The sequence below is a fragment of the Nerophis ophidion genome, linkage group LG06 (assembly GCF_033978795.1).
Source record: "Nerophis ophidion isolate RoL-2023_Sa linkage group LG06, RoL_Noph_v1.0, whole genome shotgun sequence".
NCBI classification, from domain to species: domain Eukaryota; kingdom Metazoa; phylum Chordata; class Actinopteri; order Syngnathiformes; family Syngnathidae; genus Nerophis; species Nerophis ophidion.
In genome coordinates, this window is record NC_084616.1 from 25,671,245 (window position 1) to 25,685,907 (window position 14,663).

Below are 14,663 nucleotides of genomic sequence, written 5' to 3' on the forward strand. Positions count from 1 at the left end.
TTTTGGTGATTCATCACTTAAGTTAACTCATTATTTTTGACATCCATAATTAAGGCATGGCCCTGCGATGAGGTGTCGACTTGTCCAGGGTGTACGACGCCTTCTGCCCGATTGTAGCTGAGATAGGCGCCAGCGCCCCCCGCGACCCCAAAAGGGAATAAGAGGTAGAAAATGGATGGATGGATGGATAATTAAGGCATGACCTACACCAAATAGCCTCGGAACGCTGTAGTTATTGGTTAGATCCAAAGCTTAAGATCTATTAACTTTATCTTATGAGCATGTAGCATTTACATTGCCACGGTCCCACAAAGGTAAAATGAACACAGTCGCCCCCTGTACGAGTGGCACACTGCGTTTGACAAACAGTCACATTATTAGAGATAGAACATTTAAACTGGGATTTCACCCACCCTTTCATTTTCTACCGCTAATTCCTTTCAGGGTGTGGAAGGGCTGGAGCCAATCCCAGCTGTACTTGTGCGGAAGGCTCACACTCACATCCACAAACCAGGGCCAATTTAGTGTTTGCCAATCAGAATATTCCTAGGTGCATTTTCACAGGTCATGTAGCTGTGAAAATGGAAGAAACCATTTTTTGGAGAAATTTAGTGCATTGAAATGTACTGACTATGAAAATATTGTATTGCCCTTGAGCAAAATGCAATGTCTAGATCAGTGGTTCTCAAATCGGGGTACACGTACCCCTGGGGGTACTTGAAGGTATGCCATGGGGTACGTGAGATTGTTTAAAAATATTCTAAAAATAGCAACAATTCAAAAATCCTTTACAGTATAAATATATTTATTGAGTAATAGTTCAACAACATATCAATGTAAGTTCATAAACTGTGAAAAGAAATGCAACAATGCAATATTCATTTGTGTGGACATGTTCCATAAATATTGATGTTAAAGATTTATTTTTTGTGAAGAAATGTTTAGAATTGAGTTCATGAATCCAGATGGATCTCTATTACAATCCCCAAAGAGGGCACTTTAAGTTGATGATTACTTCTATGTGTAGAAATCTTTATTTATAATTGAATCACTTTTTTTAATTTTTCTACAAGTTTTTAGTTATTTTTATATCTCTTTTTCCAAATAGTTCAAGAAAGACCACTATAAATGAGCAATACTTTGCACTGTTATACAATTTAATAAATCAGAAACTGATGACATAGTGCTGTATTTTACTTCTTTATCTCTTTTTTCCAACCAAAAATGCTTTGTTCTGATTAGGGGGTACTTGAATTAAAAAAAAATATTCACAGGGGGTACATCACCTAAAAAAAGGTTGAGAACCACTGGTCTAGATAGATAAATAGATAGATAGATGGATAGATATATAGATAGATAGATAGTACTTTATTGTACTGCTCCCTTTTGGATGTTTGTAGGATGGCTGAGAGATAAAGAAGCTGTATACGCTGGGGATTAAGTCACTCAATCTGAAGTTATATATTGACTGAAAACTTGTTGATTTTTGGAATTCATTGCTTAAGTCCAACCAACTACAATGTCTCCTATGCATCATTGGAATGCAAAAGCAGATTAGTTAATCTAATAAATTGAAAAGGACTAATTATAATTATATAACTATATAGTCTCTGGAGACATGTTTTTACTAATCATCTCTAAATATTTGAATTAGTGCTGCAAATCTTTGGGTGTCCCACGATTCCATTCAATCTTGATTTTTTGGGGTCGCCATTCGATTATATATTAATTTTTTCGATTCAACGCAATTCTTGATTTAAAAACGATATTTTTCCGATTCAAAAGGATTCTGTATTCATTCAATACATAGGATTTCAGCAGGATCTACCCCAGTCTGCTGACATCAATCAATCAATCAATGTTTACTTTTATAGCCCTAAATCACTAGTGTCTCAAAGGGCTGCACAAACCACCACGACATCCTCGGTAGGCCCACATAAGGGCAAGGAAAACTCACACCCAGTGGGACATCGGTGACAGTAATGATCCAGTGGGACGTCTGTGACAATAATGACGATGAGAACCTTAGAGAGGAGGAAAGCAATGGATGTTGAGCGGGTCTAACATGATACTGTGAAAGTTCAATCCACAATGGATCCAACACAGTCGCGAGAGTCCAGTCCAAAGCGGATCCAACACAGCAGCGAGAGTCCCATGCTAGCATGCTAGCAGAGTAGTAGATTGTTTTAAAAAAAGCTTTTATAATTGTAAAGGACAATGTTTTATCAACTGATTGCAATAATGTAAATTTGTTTTAATTATTAAACGAGCCCAAACTATGACTTATTTTATCTTTGTGAAAACATTGGACACAGTGTGTTGTCAAGCTTATGAGATGCGATGCAAGTGTAAGCCACTGTGACACTATTGTTCTTTTTTTTTTAATTTTTTATAACTATCTAATGATAATGTCAATGAAGGATTTTTAATCACTGCTGTGCTGAAATTATAACTAATATTGATACTATTGTGGATAATATTCATTTTTGTTTCACTACTTTTGGTTTGTTCTGTGTCGTGTTTGTGTCTCCTCTCGATTGCTCTGTTTATTGCAGTTCTGAGTGTTGCTGGGTCAGGTTTGGTTTTGGAATTGGATTGCATTGTTATGGTATTGCTGTGTATTGGTTTGTTGGATTGATAAAAAAGATAAAAATAAAATAAAATAAAAACATTTTTTAATAAAAAATAAAAAATCGATTAAAAAAAAAAGGAATCTATTTTGAATCGCACAACGTGAGAATCGCGATCCGTATTGGAATCGATTTTTCCCCACACCCCTAATATAAATATACAAAACATGAAACAGATTGAAATACACAAAAAAAAATAAAAAAATGATTGTGTTGTCTATACTCTGGTTGAAAATTAGTTACTATGTGTATATATATATATATATATATATATATATATATATATTGTATTGCCCTTGAACTTATTCCCCAAAAGGGAATAAGCGGTAGAAAATGGATGGATGGATATATATATATATATATATATATATATATATATATATATATATATATATATATATATATATATATATATATATATATATATATATATATATATATATATATAGTAACTAATTATCAACCAGAGAATAGACAACACAATCATGTAGTGTTCTACCGCTTATTCCCTTTGGGGTCACGGGGTACAATCGGGCGGAAGGCGGTGTACACCCTGGTTATAAAAACAACATAAAACACTTTCAGTTTTCTGAATTATAAATGGGCCTTTAACTGCATTTACCAAAATTAATACAATAGATAATAATCTTAATGATTTCATAGGTCTTTGTCTGAATTTAATGCTAGAATTCTCTGCCAAAACCCTAGGGGGCAATGGTTTCCTTGGAGTGGGCAACCCCAACCCTTGTTCAAGGGGAACATTATTACAATTTCAGAAGGGTTAAAACCAATAAAAATCAGTTCCCAGTGGCTTATTTTATTTTTCGAAGTTTTTTTCAAAATTTTACCCATCATGGGGCTTCACGGTGGTAGAGGGGTTTTGTGCGCCTGCCTCACAATACGAAGGTCCTGCAGTCCTGGGTTCAACTCCAGGCTGAGGATCTTTCTGTGTGGAGTTTGCATGTTCTCCCCGTGAATGCGTGGGTTCCCTCCGGGTACTCCGGCTTCCTCCCACTTCCAAAGACATGCACCTGGGGATAGGTTGATTGGCAACACTAAATTGGCCCTAGTGTCTGAATGTCAGTGTGAATGTTGTCTGTCTATCTGTGTTGGCCCTGCGATGAGGTGGCGACTTGTCCAGGGTGTACCCCGCCTTCCGCCCGATTGTAGCTGAGATAGGCGCCAGTGCCCCCCGCGACCCCGAAAGGGAATGAGCGGTAGAAAATGGATGGATGGAATATCCCAAAAAAAGGCTTTAAAGTGCCTGATTTTTGCTATCTTTAAATCCATCGTCCATTTTCCTGTGATGTCATTTAGTGATGCCAACTTGGCGGATAGCAAGCAAGATATAGCGACATTAGCCCGGATTCCAGCGGTTTAAGCGATTCAACAGATTATGCATGTATTGAAACGGATGGTTGGAGTGTGGAGGCAGATAGCAAAAACAAAATTAAAGAAGAAACTGAAGCTATTGAGCGAATAGCTATTGAAGCTATTCAGCGATCGCCTTCCGACCAACGATTGAGTGTCGCAGGGTATCCATACATCTCTGTGCCATGTCTGTCGTAGCATCGGCGGTAAAATGTGCAGGAGCAACTTAAATCAGACGATTGGTAAGTGTTTGTTTGACATTAAATGAGGGTGGAGTGAAAGGCTGGATGCAAATATAGCTACAAATGTACATACAGCTAGCCTAAATAGCATGTTAGCATTAATTAGCTGGCAGTCATGCCTCGACCAAATATGCCTGATTAGCACATAAATCAATAACATCAACAAAACTCAGTTTTGTAATTTCGTTAACTTTATCGTTGGAAATGCATCTGCTTTCAGTGTCGCAGGATATCCATACATCGCTGTGCCATGTCTGTCGTAGCATCGCCGGTAAAATGTGCAGACGAGGGACTTTCGATTCTTTTGATACTAGTGCAACTTGAATCCGTCGATTGGTAAGTGTTTGTTTGGCATTAAATGGGGGTGGAGGGAAAGGCTGGATGCAAATATAGCTACAAATGAGGCATAACGATGCAATATGTATATACAGTTAGCCTAAATAGCATGTTAACATCGATTAAAATGCCGTGCTAATCGATGCACACTCCACGTAATTCAACTTGAATCCGTCCCTGATCGTGTTGTTACACCCTCCGACAACACACCGACGAGGCATGATGTCTCCAAGGTACGGAAAACAGTCGAAAAAACTGAAAATAACAGAGCGGATTTGACTCGATGTTTGTAATGTGTTTGAGAAAATGGCGGATTTACTACCTAGGTGATGTAACGTTGTGACGTCATCGCCCCGAGAGTGATCAATAGAAAGCCGTTTAATTCGCCAAAATTCACCCATTTAAAGTTCGGAAATCGGTTAAAAAAATATATGGTCCTTTTTCTGCAACATCAAGGGACATATTGACGATTACATAGGTCTGGTGATAATGTTCCCTTTAAACTCAATATTAAGCCTCCTGTGTAGTAGTGGTAAACAATGGCAAACATAGGAATATCCCGATTGTGGTTGGAAATAGAATTATTTGATGTGGAAAAATCAGTCACTTTTTTCACATGATGCTCCGAAACAAACAAAAAGGGGGAAAAAGGGGACAAGGAATATGATATAAAAATTTTGCTATAACAATAGTGGAAAAAGAAAAGTACATTAAAGTATATTTGGAAAAAAAAACGTATTTTAAAAGCTGACCTACATTGATGCAAAATGTGAATTATTTTTTTAAGTCCGCCAAAGGTTTTGGAGGGGGAGGACCGTGACTCTGTAGCATAAGCCAGGCTGCCCTTGCAAAGACTTTTAAAGATGGCGGACGTCAAGTTGTTTTTCCAGTAGTTGAGCCTGAACCAAGAGCACCTATGGTATAAGTGAATTGTGCCCTCATTTTTGCTTCAAGACACGACTAAGCAAAGTTACACAATCGACAGAATTCTTGCCGCCAATTATTGTGCCCCATTCACATTTTGCTAATAGTAACAAACAAGTCTTTGTGGTAAATAAATTTATTTGATGAGTGAATGTTTGCTCGAGATATCAAAACCAAAGAAAACGTCTCTCAGGTCTTCCCTGCCTCTTCTTTGGGCTCAACTTTGGCCGATCCATTTTGTTCGGGCGTTTCTTCCTCCACCATAGCGGACTTCTTTGTCGTTCCTGTTGGGACGTAAGTGAGGAAAGAAAATTATAACACACGAGGAAACAATTTTCACAAAAAGTGTCTGAAATAGTGGTTGATTATTGTACCTGTGAGGTAGTTTGTGTGCATTCGAGCAAATAATACCAGGCCGATGAAAACGATAAAACCAATGCAGGCGATAATCACGCCACACAGAAGAAAGCTGTAACTGCCCTCCGTCTGGATAATCTGTGGATATAAAAGCAAAACTAAATCTCGACTGTTTTTTTTTTTTTTTTTTTGCCAAATGTGTGTTGAAAAACATCACACTTACTGAGCCAACCAGAACCTGCATTACCATCTCGCCCATCCCAGCACTTGTCACCAGAATTGTGGTGGCACACCCTGCACAAAGTCAGAGTTTGCCTCATACGTGTGATCTGTTTTCGGTGTAATTTATCTACTACCGTAACGCACCCTGGTAACTGAGGATGTCTTCAGTGTAGGCGAGCATGCACGGGAAGATGCTGCTCAGGAAAAACCCGCACAAACCGGTACCAACAAAGAGAAAGGTGCTGCTGGTGTATAAGATAAGTAACAGCAGCACGGTGACAATAGCGCCGACCTGTAAGACGGACAGGGACAATCAGACGGACAAATAGAGCGTTTGACCTTTATGTTTTAGTGCCTCATCAACATGGCCGTACCAGGTTAAATATGAGCAGCCTCACAACTGGGAAGCGATACGTCAGAGGGATGGACAGCAGTCTGCCTGCAGTGATTGCTGCCCAAAAGATGCTGGGCAGGTAGCCTGCTGTCTTATGGGACAGAGATATTGGCGGCGCAACAGCATACGCATACACAAAACCGGCATATGCACCCTGAAAAAAAAAACATATTTTGTCAATTTTAGGCATTTCGAATGTCATTTAAGTCCTATTTGTGTGGCCTTATATTATTTTTTTTTTTTGTGGCCTGAACTTGGTTTTTAATATTACTTTTTTATTATCAACAGGCAGGCTCCCCTCGCCTCTTTTAATGCACAGCATAGGACACATAGCAAGAGTGGTCCTCAGGTCCTGTTGATCAGGGGCAGTAGCTCCACAGCCACAGATCCACTTTTAACCACTAATATCACAGTCAAAATGAAAGCTTGTTCCCATAGGCACCAAAAACTGTTAATAATGTTTAGACAAAAGTGTATATTATATATACTATTATATATATAATATTTATATAGGTGTGTGTGTGTGTGTATGTGTGTGTGTGTGTGTGTGTGTGTGTGTGTGTGTATATATGATGGATCTGCGTGTATTTTGGGTATATGCATGTGTGTATATATGTGTATGTATGTGATTATGTGTGTATATGTATGTATGTATATATATATATAAATGGTATATATGTGTGTGTAAATATGTGTGTGTGCATATGTATATATGTAAGTGTGTGTGAATTTAAATGTATTATATATAGATAATATATAGCATCAACGCAGCAACCACTGAATTGAATTATATTATATGTATTATTGTATTGTATATTGTGTACATATATATTGTATATGTATAGGGGTGGGACCTAATAAGTTTACTTCTTCCCACTCCCTTTTGAGCCAATCTTGACATCTACAAAAGATTAGTCACATGTAATGTTTTCAATGTAGGTGTAAAAATAATGTACATATATATTTATTTTGTATTTTATGTCATTCTTTTGTTTTGTTTGCATGGCTCAAAATAAACCATTCATTCATTCAACATTAGCCCTGCGATGAGGTAGCGACTTGTCCAGGGTGTACACCGTCTTCCGCCCGATTGTAGCTGAGATAAGCACCAGCGACCCCCGCTACCCCAAAGGGAATAAGCGGTAGAAAATGGATGGATGGATGGATTATTATTATTAGATTCATGATAGCCCCTGACCCCATCTTAAACCTAATGTTGTCAGCCCACTTAAACACACTCAGTATGTTTGCACACACTAAAAACAATAAATTGATTTAATTTGGTTGAAACTAGTTTTTTACACACATGTAAAGACCCAACCCCCTCCGTAACCCATCCCCCGGATTGTAAATAATGTAAATAATTCAATGTATATACTCTGATGATTAACTTGTGTGATGACTGTATTATGCTGATAGTATATATTTCCATCCATCCATTTTCTACCGCTTATTCCCTTTCGGGTCGCGGGGGGCGCTGGCGCCTATCTCAGCTACAATCGGGCAGAAGGCGAGGTACACCCTGGACAAGTCGCCACCTAACGTGGACTCCGACTTAAACAAGTTGAAAAACTTCTTCGGGTGTTACCATTTAGTGGTCAATTGCACGGAATATATACTGTACTTTGCAATCTACTAATACAAGTTTTAATCAATCAATCAATCATTCAAAACCTTAAGGTTTTCACCTGCAGCTTGTAATATCTCCAATCTTAAAGTTTTAATAATTATACATCCTGGCATTATTAAATTAAATATAATTATAAATCTGTCAAGTATTCCTCTACTTCATAGTGTAAGGTGGAGATCAACTGATTCATGAAAAATTCTCAATATTATCATTATTATTATTATTATTATTATTATTATCATTATTAAAGTTAGTAATTCTACTGGGCATCTTTAAAAACAAGACACTTATGCTTTGAACTTTAGTCAGGGTTCCTTGAATGCACCACATTTATGTGCTATGAGCCTGAGATGCAAAAGTGAAACTTAAACATAACTTTGTCCCATGCTGCTGCAAATATATTTATCATACTTTTACCTTTCTTCCATCACCTCATCCTGGTTCCCAAATGTTGGCACTATATGTGAATGCATAAATGTGAGTTATGATGATGTAATGATGTCTGTGTTCCTTGCTGGGTTTGCCACTACCAGGATGAACAAAGCATTTTGCAGGTTGTGTTGGATTCAGACAACCTTACAATTGAACTTTCACACCAAAATCGATTTAATTTGAACTTTTATGATGTCATGTTTTATAAGTGACAGATTTAAATCAAAGAAAAAAAAAAAAATCATTTTTTTCTGATAGCCTATGCCGAGATCATATGGTGCCCCTAGTGGTTGTGGCCAGAAACAACCGCAGAGAGTGTCCAGTTCAGTGTTTTTCAACCTTTTTTTGAGCCAAGGGGCATTTTTTGTGTTGAAAAAATCCAGAGGCGCACCATCAGCAGAAATCATTAAAAAACAAAATTCAGTTGACAGTAAAAAGTCATTGTTGCAATTATTGCATATGACTTTAAACCATAACCAAACATGCATCACTATAGCTCGTGTCTCAAAGTAGGTGTACTGTCACCACCTGTCACATCACACTGTGACTTTTTTTTTTTTAGTTTTTTGCTGTTTTCCTGTGTGTAGTGTTTTAGTTCTTGTCTAGCGATCCTATTTTGGTGGCTTTTTCTCTTTTGTCAGCATTTTCCTGCTGCAGCGATATTTCCCGCATCTACTTTGTTTTAGCAATCAAGAATATTTCAGTTGTTTTTATCCTTTTTTGTGGGGAAATTGTGATTGTCATGTAATGTTCAGATGTACATTGTGCACACCATCTTTGCTCCACAGTAAGTCTTTGCTGTCGTCCAGCATTCTGTTTTTGTTTACTTTGTAACCAGTTCAGTTTTAGTTTCGTTCTGCATAGCCTTCCCTAAGCTTCAATGCTTTTTCTCAGGGCCACTCACATTTTGTTTATTTTTGGTTAAAGCATTAGATACCTTTTTACCTGCACACTGCCTCCCACTGTTCCCGACATCTACAAAGCAATTAGCTACCGGCTGCCACCTAGACAGCAAAGACACTAAACAACAAAACATAATTTTCAGTCTATAATTACTGGTTTGCAATAAATATTTTTAACCCAAATAGGTGAAATTAGATAATCTCCCCCAGCACACCAGACTGTATCTCACGGCACAGTGGTTGGAAAAACACTGGTGTAGTTTATGGCATATACGTTCTTAGCTGTGTGGCAGTTGGCAGTGTCTCTATTGTTTGTTATTTTGTGCACAGCTCACTCACCACAATGCCATCCGTCATGAAGAGCACCATACCACCAAGGATGTGGATCATGAAGAAGGATACTGGCAGCCCGCGCAGGTTATCATTCTGACAGCAGCTAAAGATATCCCCATGACCTGCGCCCCCAAATGACACATTGCAGCACACAAAACGGCAGTTATTGTTTTTTTTCCCCTCCCTCATGAAATTCAGTGGACATGCAAAGAAGGACAGCATGCATTAGTCATGGGAATACGGTTTTATATTTACCTCCACCTTCATGGGCTGCCTCCTCCACTTCTGTGCCCTCAGCTCCCTGCTGATTTTCCATGGCCAGTTCATCTTTGTCCAGGAGACGAGGAGTGCTCCTGGGGCAACACGGGATCAGCTGCTCCCGATACATCAGGAAAAGGACAATGATAGGCACAGGCAGCTGCGGAGGAACAAATAAAAGTAATTTTCCTCTCAAAAGGGATATTGAACTAAATTGTTTTGGGGGCCACATTTCCAGAAAACTGAGTTTCAGATTTTTCTCCTTTGTATGTTCTGTAGAAAATTTGATTTTGGTCTTGTCAGTTACAGGTGTGTGCTGCTGCGTTTAAGGACCTTTTGCAAAAAAAGTTAGTCAAAGATAATCGCTATGACAGCCCCAGTGTTTTTAGGAATCCTATGCATAAATATGAGCCTTTTACAATTTTGTATTTATTTGTTTTTACTGAACTAGAAAGAAACCAATTGAATAGCCCAAATGGTGCAAAAGAAATGACCTACAATTGAACCTTGAGGAACACTACGAGTGTAAAAATACTACCGTATAAATAAGTTGAACAAATGACTACTGACTGTGTCTGAAGTAAATAAGCTACAGCCACACTTTAGTTACATAAATCCCATAACAAAAAAAACTTTGCAAGTGACAGAAATGAAGAGGACTTGAAGGGGTACCTTGAGGAATGCCTCAGTTATGCAAATCGCTAGTTTGGAGCTCAGTGTTCTATGTTTGTTAGCAAGGTTGAAATGTAATCGCAAAAATCTGCCAATATGTTTATAGTCGTCCAAGTTCTTATGAGGTTCTTAACCTTTATGACCTAGGGGGCCCAACCTTTTTCACTAAAGAGGGGCCCCGAACCCACTCAAATATTAACACTGATAAAGTCATCCTTCAAATTATTTAAATCGTATTCAATTATTATATCTGACCTACATACAGTTTAAAACCTTGAAACCAAAAATCAGGCTGGTTTAAAAAGATAAGTACTATTCAAACACACTGCATAAAAAGGGACTCTTAAATAACTGGCTAAAAATGTATTTACACACAACTATATTGTGCTAAAATAAATAAACTAAATTAATAATAAATATGTTTCTTGGCCTTGTGATTAGAGTGTCCGCCCTGAGATGGGTAGGTCGTGAGTTCAAACCCTGACTGAGTCATACCAAAGACTATAAAAATGGGACCCATTACCTCTCTGCTTGGCACTCAGCATCAAGGGTTGGAATTGGCGGTTAAATTACCAAAAGTGATTCCCGAGCGCGGCCACCGCTGCTCACTGCTCCCCTCACCTCCAAGAGGGTGGAACAGGGGGATGGGTCAAATGCAGAGGATAATTTCCCAACACCTAGTGTGTGTATGACTATCAATGGTAATTTACTTTAACTTTAACTTAATATTATGTTAATTAAATTAAAGTGCAAATTAAAATACAGCTTCCCCACCTGAGTCAGAGTTTTTGTGTAAAAAAAACCCCATCATGACTTTGGCTTCAGTTTTCTTCCGTTTGTTTGAGATTGTCGTTACTGCCACAAGTGGAGAAAAGGTGTTTTATAACTGAGGGCCGATACGGACCAGAGCTGTGAAACATATATTCTTTGATGGTCCGAAAGGAGGCACTTGCGGCCCAAAAATGGATCCCCAGCCCAATGGTTAAGAAACCCTGCTCTATACAACAATAGAGCGCTAGTGTTTTTAGGAATTTGCTACAAAAATGTTTGTTTTGAATTGTATTAGGGGGGCCAATATGGTGTCATTTCGCCACTTGAATAGTCCTGCACTAGAGACTTGAAATATAATATCAAGTCAATGCCTTTATTTGGTGCATTTACATTTATAAGTGCCATGATCCAGAAGGCGTAGTGCACAATGGACTCTTCTTCTCCTCCCCCATGGGGCAAGTGACTTTGATTGATGTTTTGTGCTGCAATGGGACTGTTTCTCAGCATGTTCCTGAAGTGATGCATCATCTCTGTCCCGTTCTCAGTGTGATTCCCACAGCCGTGCTCTGAGAGGAAAGGATCTGCAATCAGAGGGCTCACTAGGGCTCCGAAGCCAATGAAGAAATGAAGAGCCTGCACAAATGTCCAAGACAAAAACAAAGATGTGAATTATACTTTTAATTAAAAAGCAGTTATTTTGTCTGGTTATGGAAGATGCTCTTTCACCTGTAGGAAAACAGCTGAGTCCTTCTGATATATGGTGACCAGCTGGATGTTTGCAATGGTGTCAATAATTCCCATGGCCAAACCGGAGACAGCCATGGCGATGGCCAACACCAGGACATTATTGCACAGCGGGATGATGGCAAATATCACAGAGATGAAGAGAGCGGAGACAAATAAAGCCGACAGAGCGGAGAACAACCTAAAACAGATGAGTGTTGATTATTCATAACCAACTAAACACACACGTTCGTACCGCCGCACTTACGTCCTCTTAAACACTCCGCCGACCGTGCTGCCGATCAACAAGCAGAACTGTTGGGAGAAGAACACCCAGGTAATCTGGCTCAGCGTGGAGTTGGTTTGACATTTCAAGTCTAGAATAGTAGGTCCAAGAAAGGCAATGCAAAGTCCAAAACTGAAAAAAACACTCCAGTAAGTCAAGGTGTGGTGAGCGTTCCTTTTAAACAAAGTTACTATCCGTTCATCTACAAACATCTTGGCCGCACTTAACCAGCACTAAGCCCTGTAAAAGCTGCTGGTTGGACCGTCGGGAGTTCCCTTGGTTTCTTTTAAAGCCTTCTGCTCCCTCTGCTTTTTGGATTGCTTAACTAAAAAAGGATGTGCTCTTGAGTTAATGGGTGAAGTGGAGATGCTTCTAACAATAATATCCTTATGTGAATTGGGTCAATGATTGGTGACAAAATAAAGCCTCTGTTGAAACGCTACCAGAAAGTGTGCATTTATGTTTTGTGTCACCAACAGGCCCAGTTCTGGAAATGTTCCCTTCTAACGCGCTCAGGAAGTTTTGTTCTTTTTGTGACTACACACACTTGCAGCACAGTTTAAAATTGTGTGAGCTGCATAGTGAGCATAGTAACAGTAACATTTTACAGGAGCAAGCCTTTATTTCATCTTGGAGGTCATTGACTGATATAAAACTTAAGACATACTTTAAATGAGTCAATGTACAGCTTAAATAGCAATATAGATTTACAAGCCACTCAAAAGGACACATCATCTTATTGTTTAAATTACTAGCACCACAATATAATCATGCCTGCAGTCAAGCAGGGTGGTGCTAATTCTCTCCTGCTGGCTTCTTTGTCTTGTCTTGTTTTGACTTTCTTGTTGCCTCTTTTTGCACTGCTGTCCAAATCTAAACATTGGAACTATTTAGGCCTCAACGGAATTGACAAGATCTTGGGTTTGGGGTAACCTGCTTGTCGTGACGGAGCGGTTGTTGCTGGACACACGACAGACTCTTGGTATAAGAAGGAGTGCCACATGCCTGGCGAACCTTTCAGTCGAGGACGTGAAGATATCCACCAATTCGGAATTATGACAATAGGACCTCTGCCAATTGCTGATTGGAGTCAGATAACATCGGACTGTCTGCCCCGCAGACAGAACTATCGCCCTGTGGCACTCACCCCAATAGTGATGAAGTGCTTCGAGAGGATAGTCATGTCACACATCAAGAAGACCATCCCAGACAAACTGGACCCTCTACAGTTTGCCTACCGGCAGAACCGGTCCACTGAGGATGCAGTCAACATCGTCATCCACACAACCCTCACCCACCTAGAGGGCAAGGACACCTATGCCAGGCTATTATTCATCGACTACAGCTCTGCTTTTAACACGGTAATCCCACAAAAACTCACTGCTAAACTCCTCACTGTTGGTCTGACACCAACTCTCTGTGACTGGGTCCTGAACTTTCTCACAAACCGGCCCCAGTCAGTCAGAATCGGCAACCAGACATCAGCCACCAAGGTTCTAAACATAGAGACCCCCCTTACTGTACACCCTCTTCACACACAACTGTGTGGCCTCCCAGAACAACACCAGTATCATCATGTTTGCAGATGATACTACGGTCGTCGGACTGATCACCGGGGGAGCTGAGGCAGCGTACAGAAGGGAGGTAGCGGAACTGGTTGCCTGGTGTCAGGATAATAATCTCTCGTTGAACACAGACAAGACCAAGGAGATGATCATTGACCCACGGAGAAGGAGTGCACAGTACACACCTTTGTTCATAGGGGGGACAAAGGTGGACAGGGTGAAAACCTTTAAAATCCTCGGGACCCACATCAGCGAGGACCTCACCTGGGATCACAACACCCAACAAACAATAAAGAAAGCCCAGCAGCGACTGTACTTCCTAAGAAGGCTGAGAACATTTTGTATGCCACCCAAAATTCTCAGCAACTTCTATAGAAGTACGGTTGAGAGTGTCCTTACCAGCTCAATCACGGTCTGGTATGGAAACTGCACTGCTAAAGACAGGAAGGCACTCCAGCGAGTGATTAAAACTGCTCAGTACATATCAGGAGCAGCCTTCCCCTCACTACAGGACATGTACTCTACCAGGGCCACCAGGAGAGCACACAACATCATAAAGGACAGTACACACCCCCAGCACAGTCTCTTCAGTCTCCTACCATCAGGCAGACGATA

The 14,663-nt window shown here is 39.7% G+C and overlaps 1 protein-coding gene across 1 annotated transcript; it reads right to left on the reverse strand.

Annotated features, from left to right (window-relative positions):
• Positions 1–5,632: 5,632 nt before the first annotated feature.
• mfsd4ab (major facilitator superfamily domain containing 4Ab) lies at positions 5,633–12,767 on the reverse strand. Its single transcript, XM_061903177.1, has 10 exons — positions 12,466–12,767; positions 12,201–12,399; positions 11,865–12,107; positions 10,029–10,191; positions 9,780–9,895; positions 6,457–6,630; positions 6,227–6,374; positions 6,084–6,154; positions 5,878–5,998; positions 5,633–5,787 (listed from the first exon to the last, which is right to left on the reverse strand). Exons 1-10 carry the CDS (start codon positions 12,693–12,695, stop codon positions 5,693–5,695), a joined length of 1,560 nt encoding a protein of 519 aa, XP_061759161.1. The 5' UTR covers positions 12,696–12,767; the 3' UTR covers positions 5,633–5,692.
• Positions 12,768–14,663: the final 1,896 nt, after the last annotated feature.

What these genes read in the sequence shown, in the direction of transcription:
- mfsd4ab (XM_061903177.1), bottom strand. Translation starts at nt 12,695, where the DNA reads ATGTTTGTAGATGAACGGATAGTAACTTTGTTTAAAAGGAACGCTCAC. An exon ending in TCATGACGGATGGCATTGTG is followed by an intron (nt 6,631 to 9,779) that starts GTGAGTGAGCTG and finishes TTTTTTTTTCAG; the next exon opens with GGTGCATATGCCGGTTTTGT. An exon ending in GCACACAAACTACCTCACAG is followed by an intron (nt 5,788 to 5,877) that starts GTACAATAATCA and finishes ACGTCCCAACAG; the next exon opens with GAACGACAAAGAAGTCCGCT.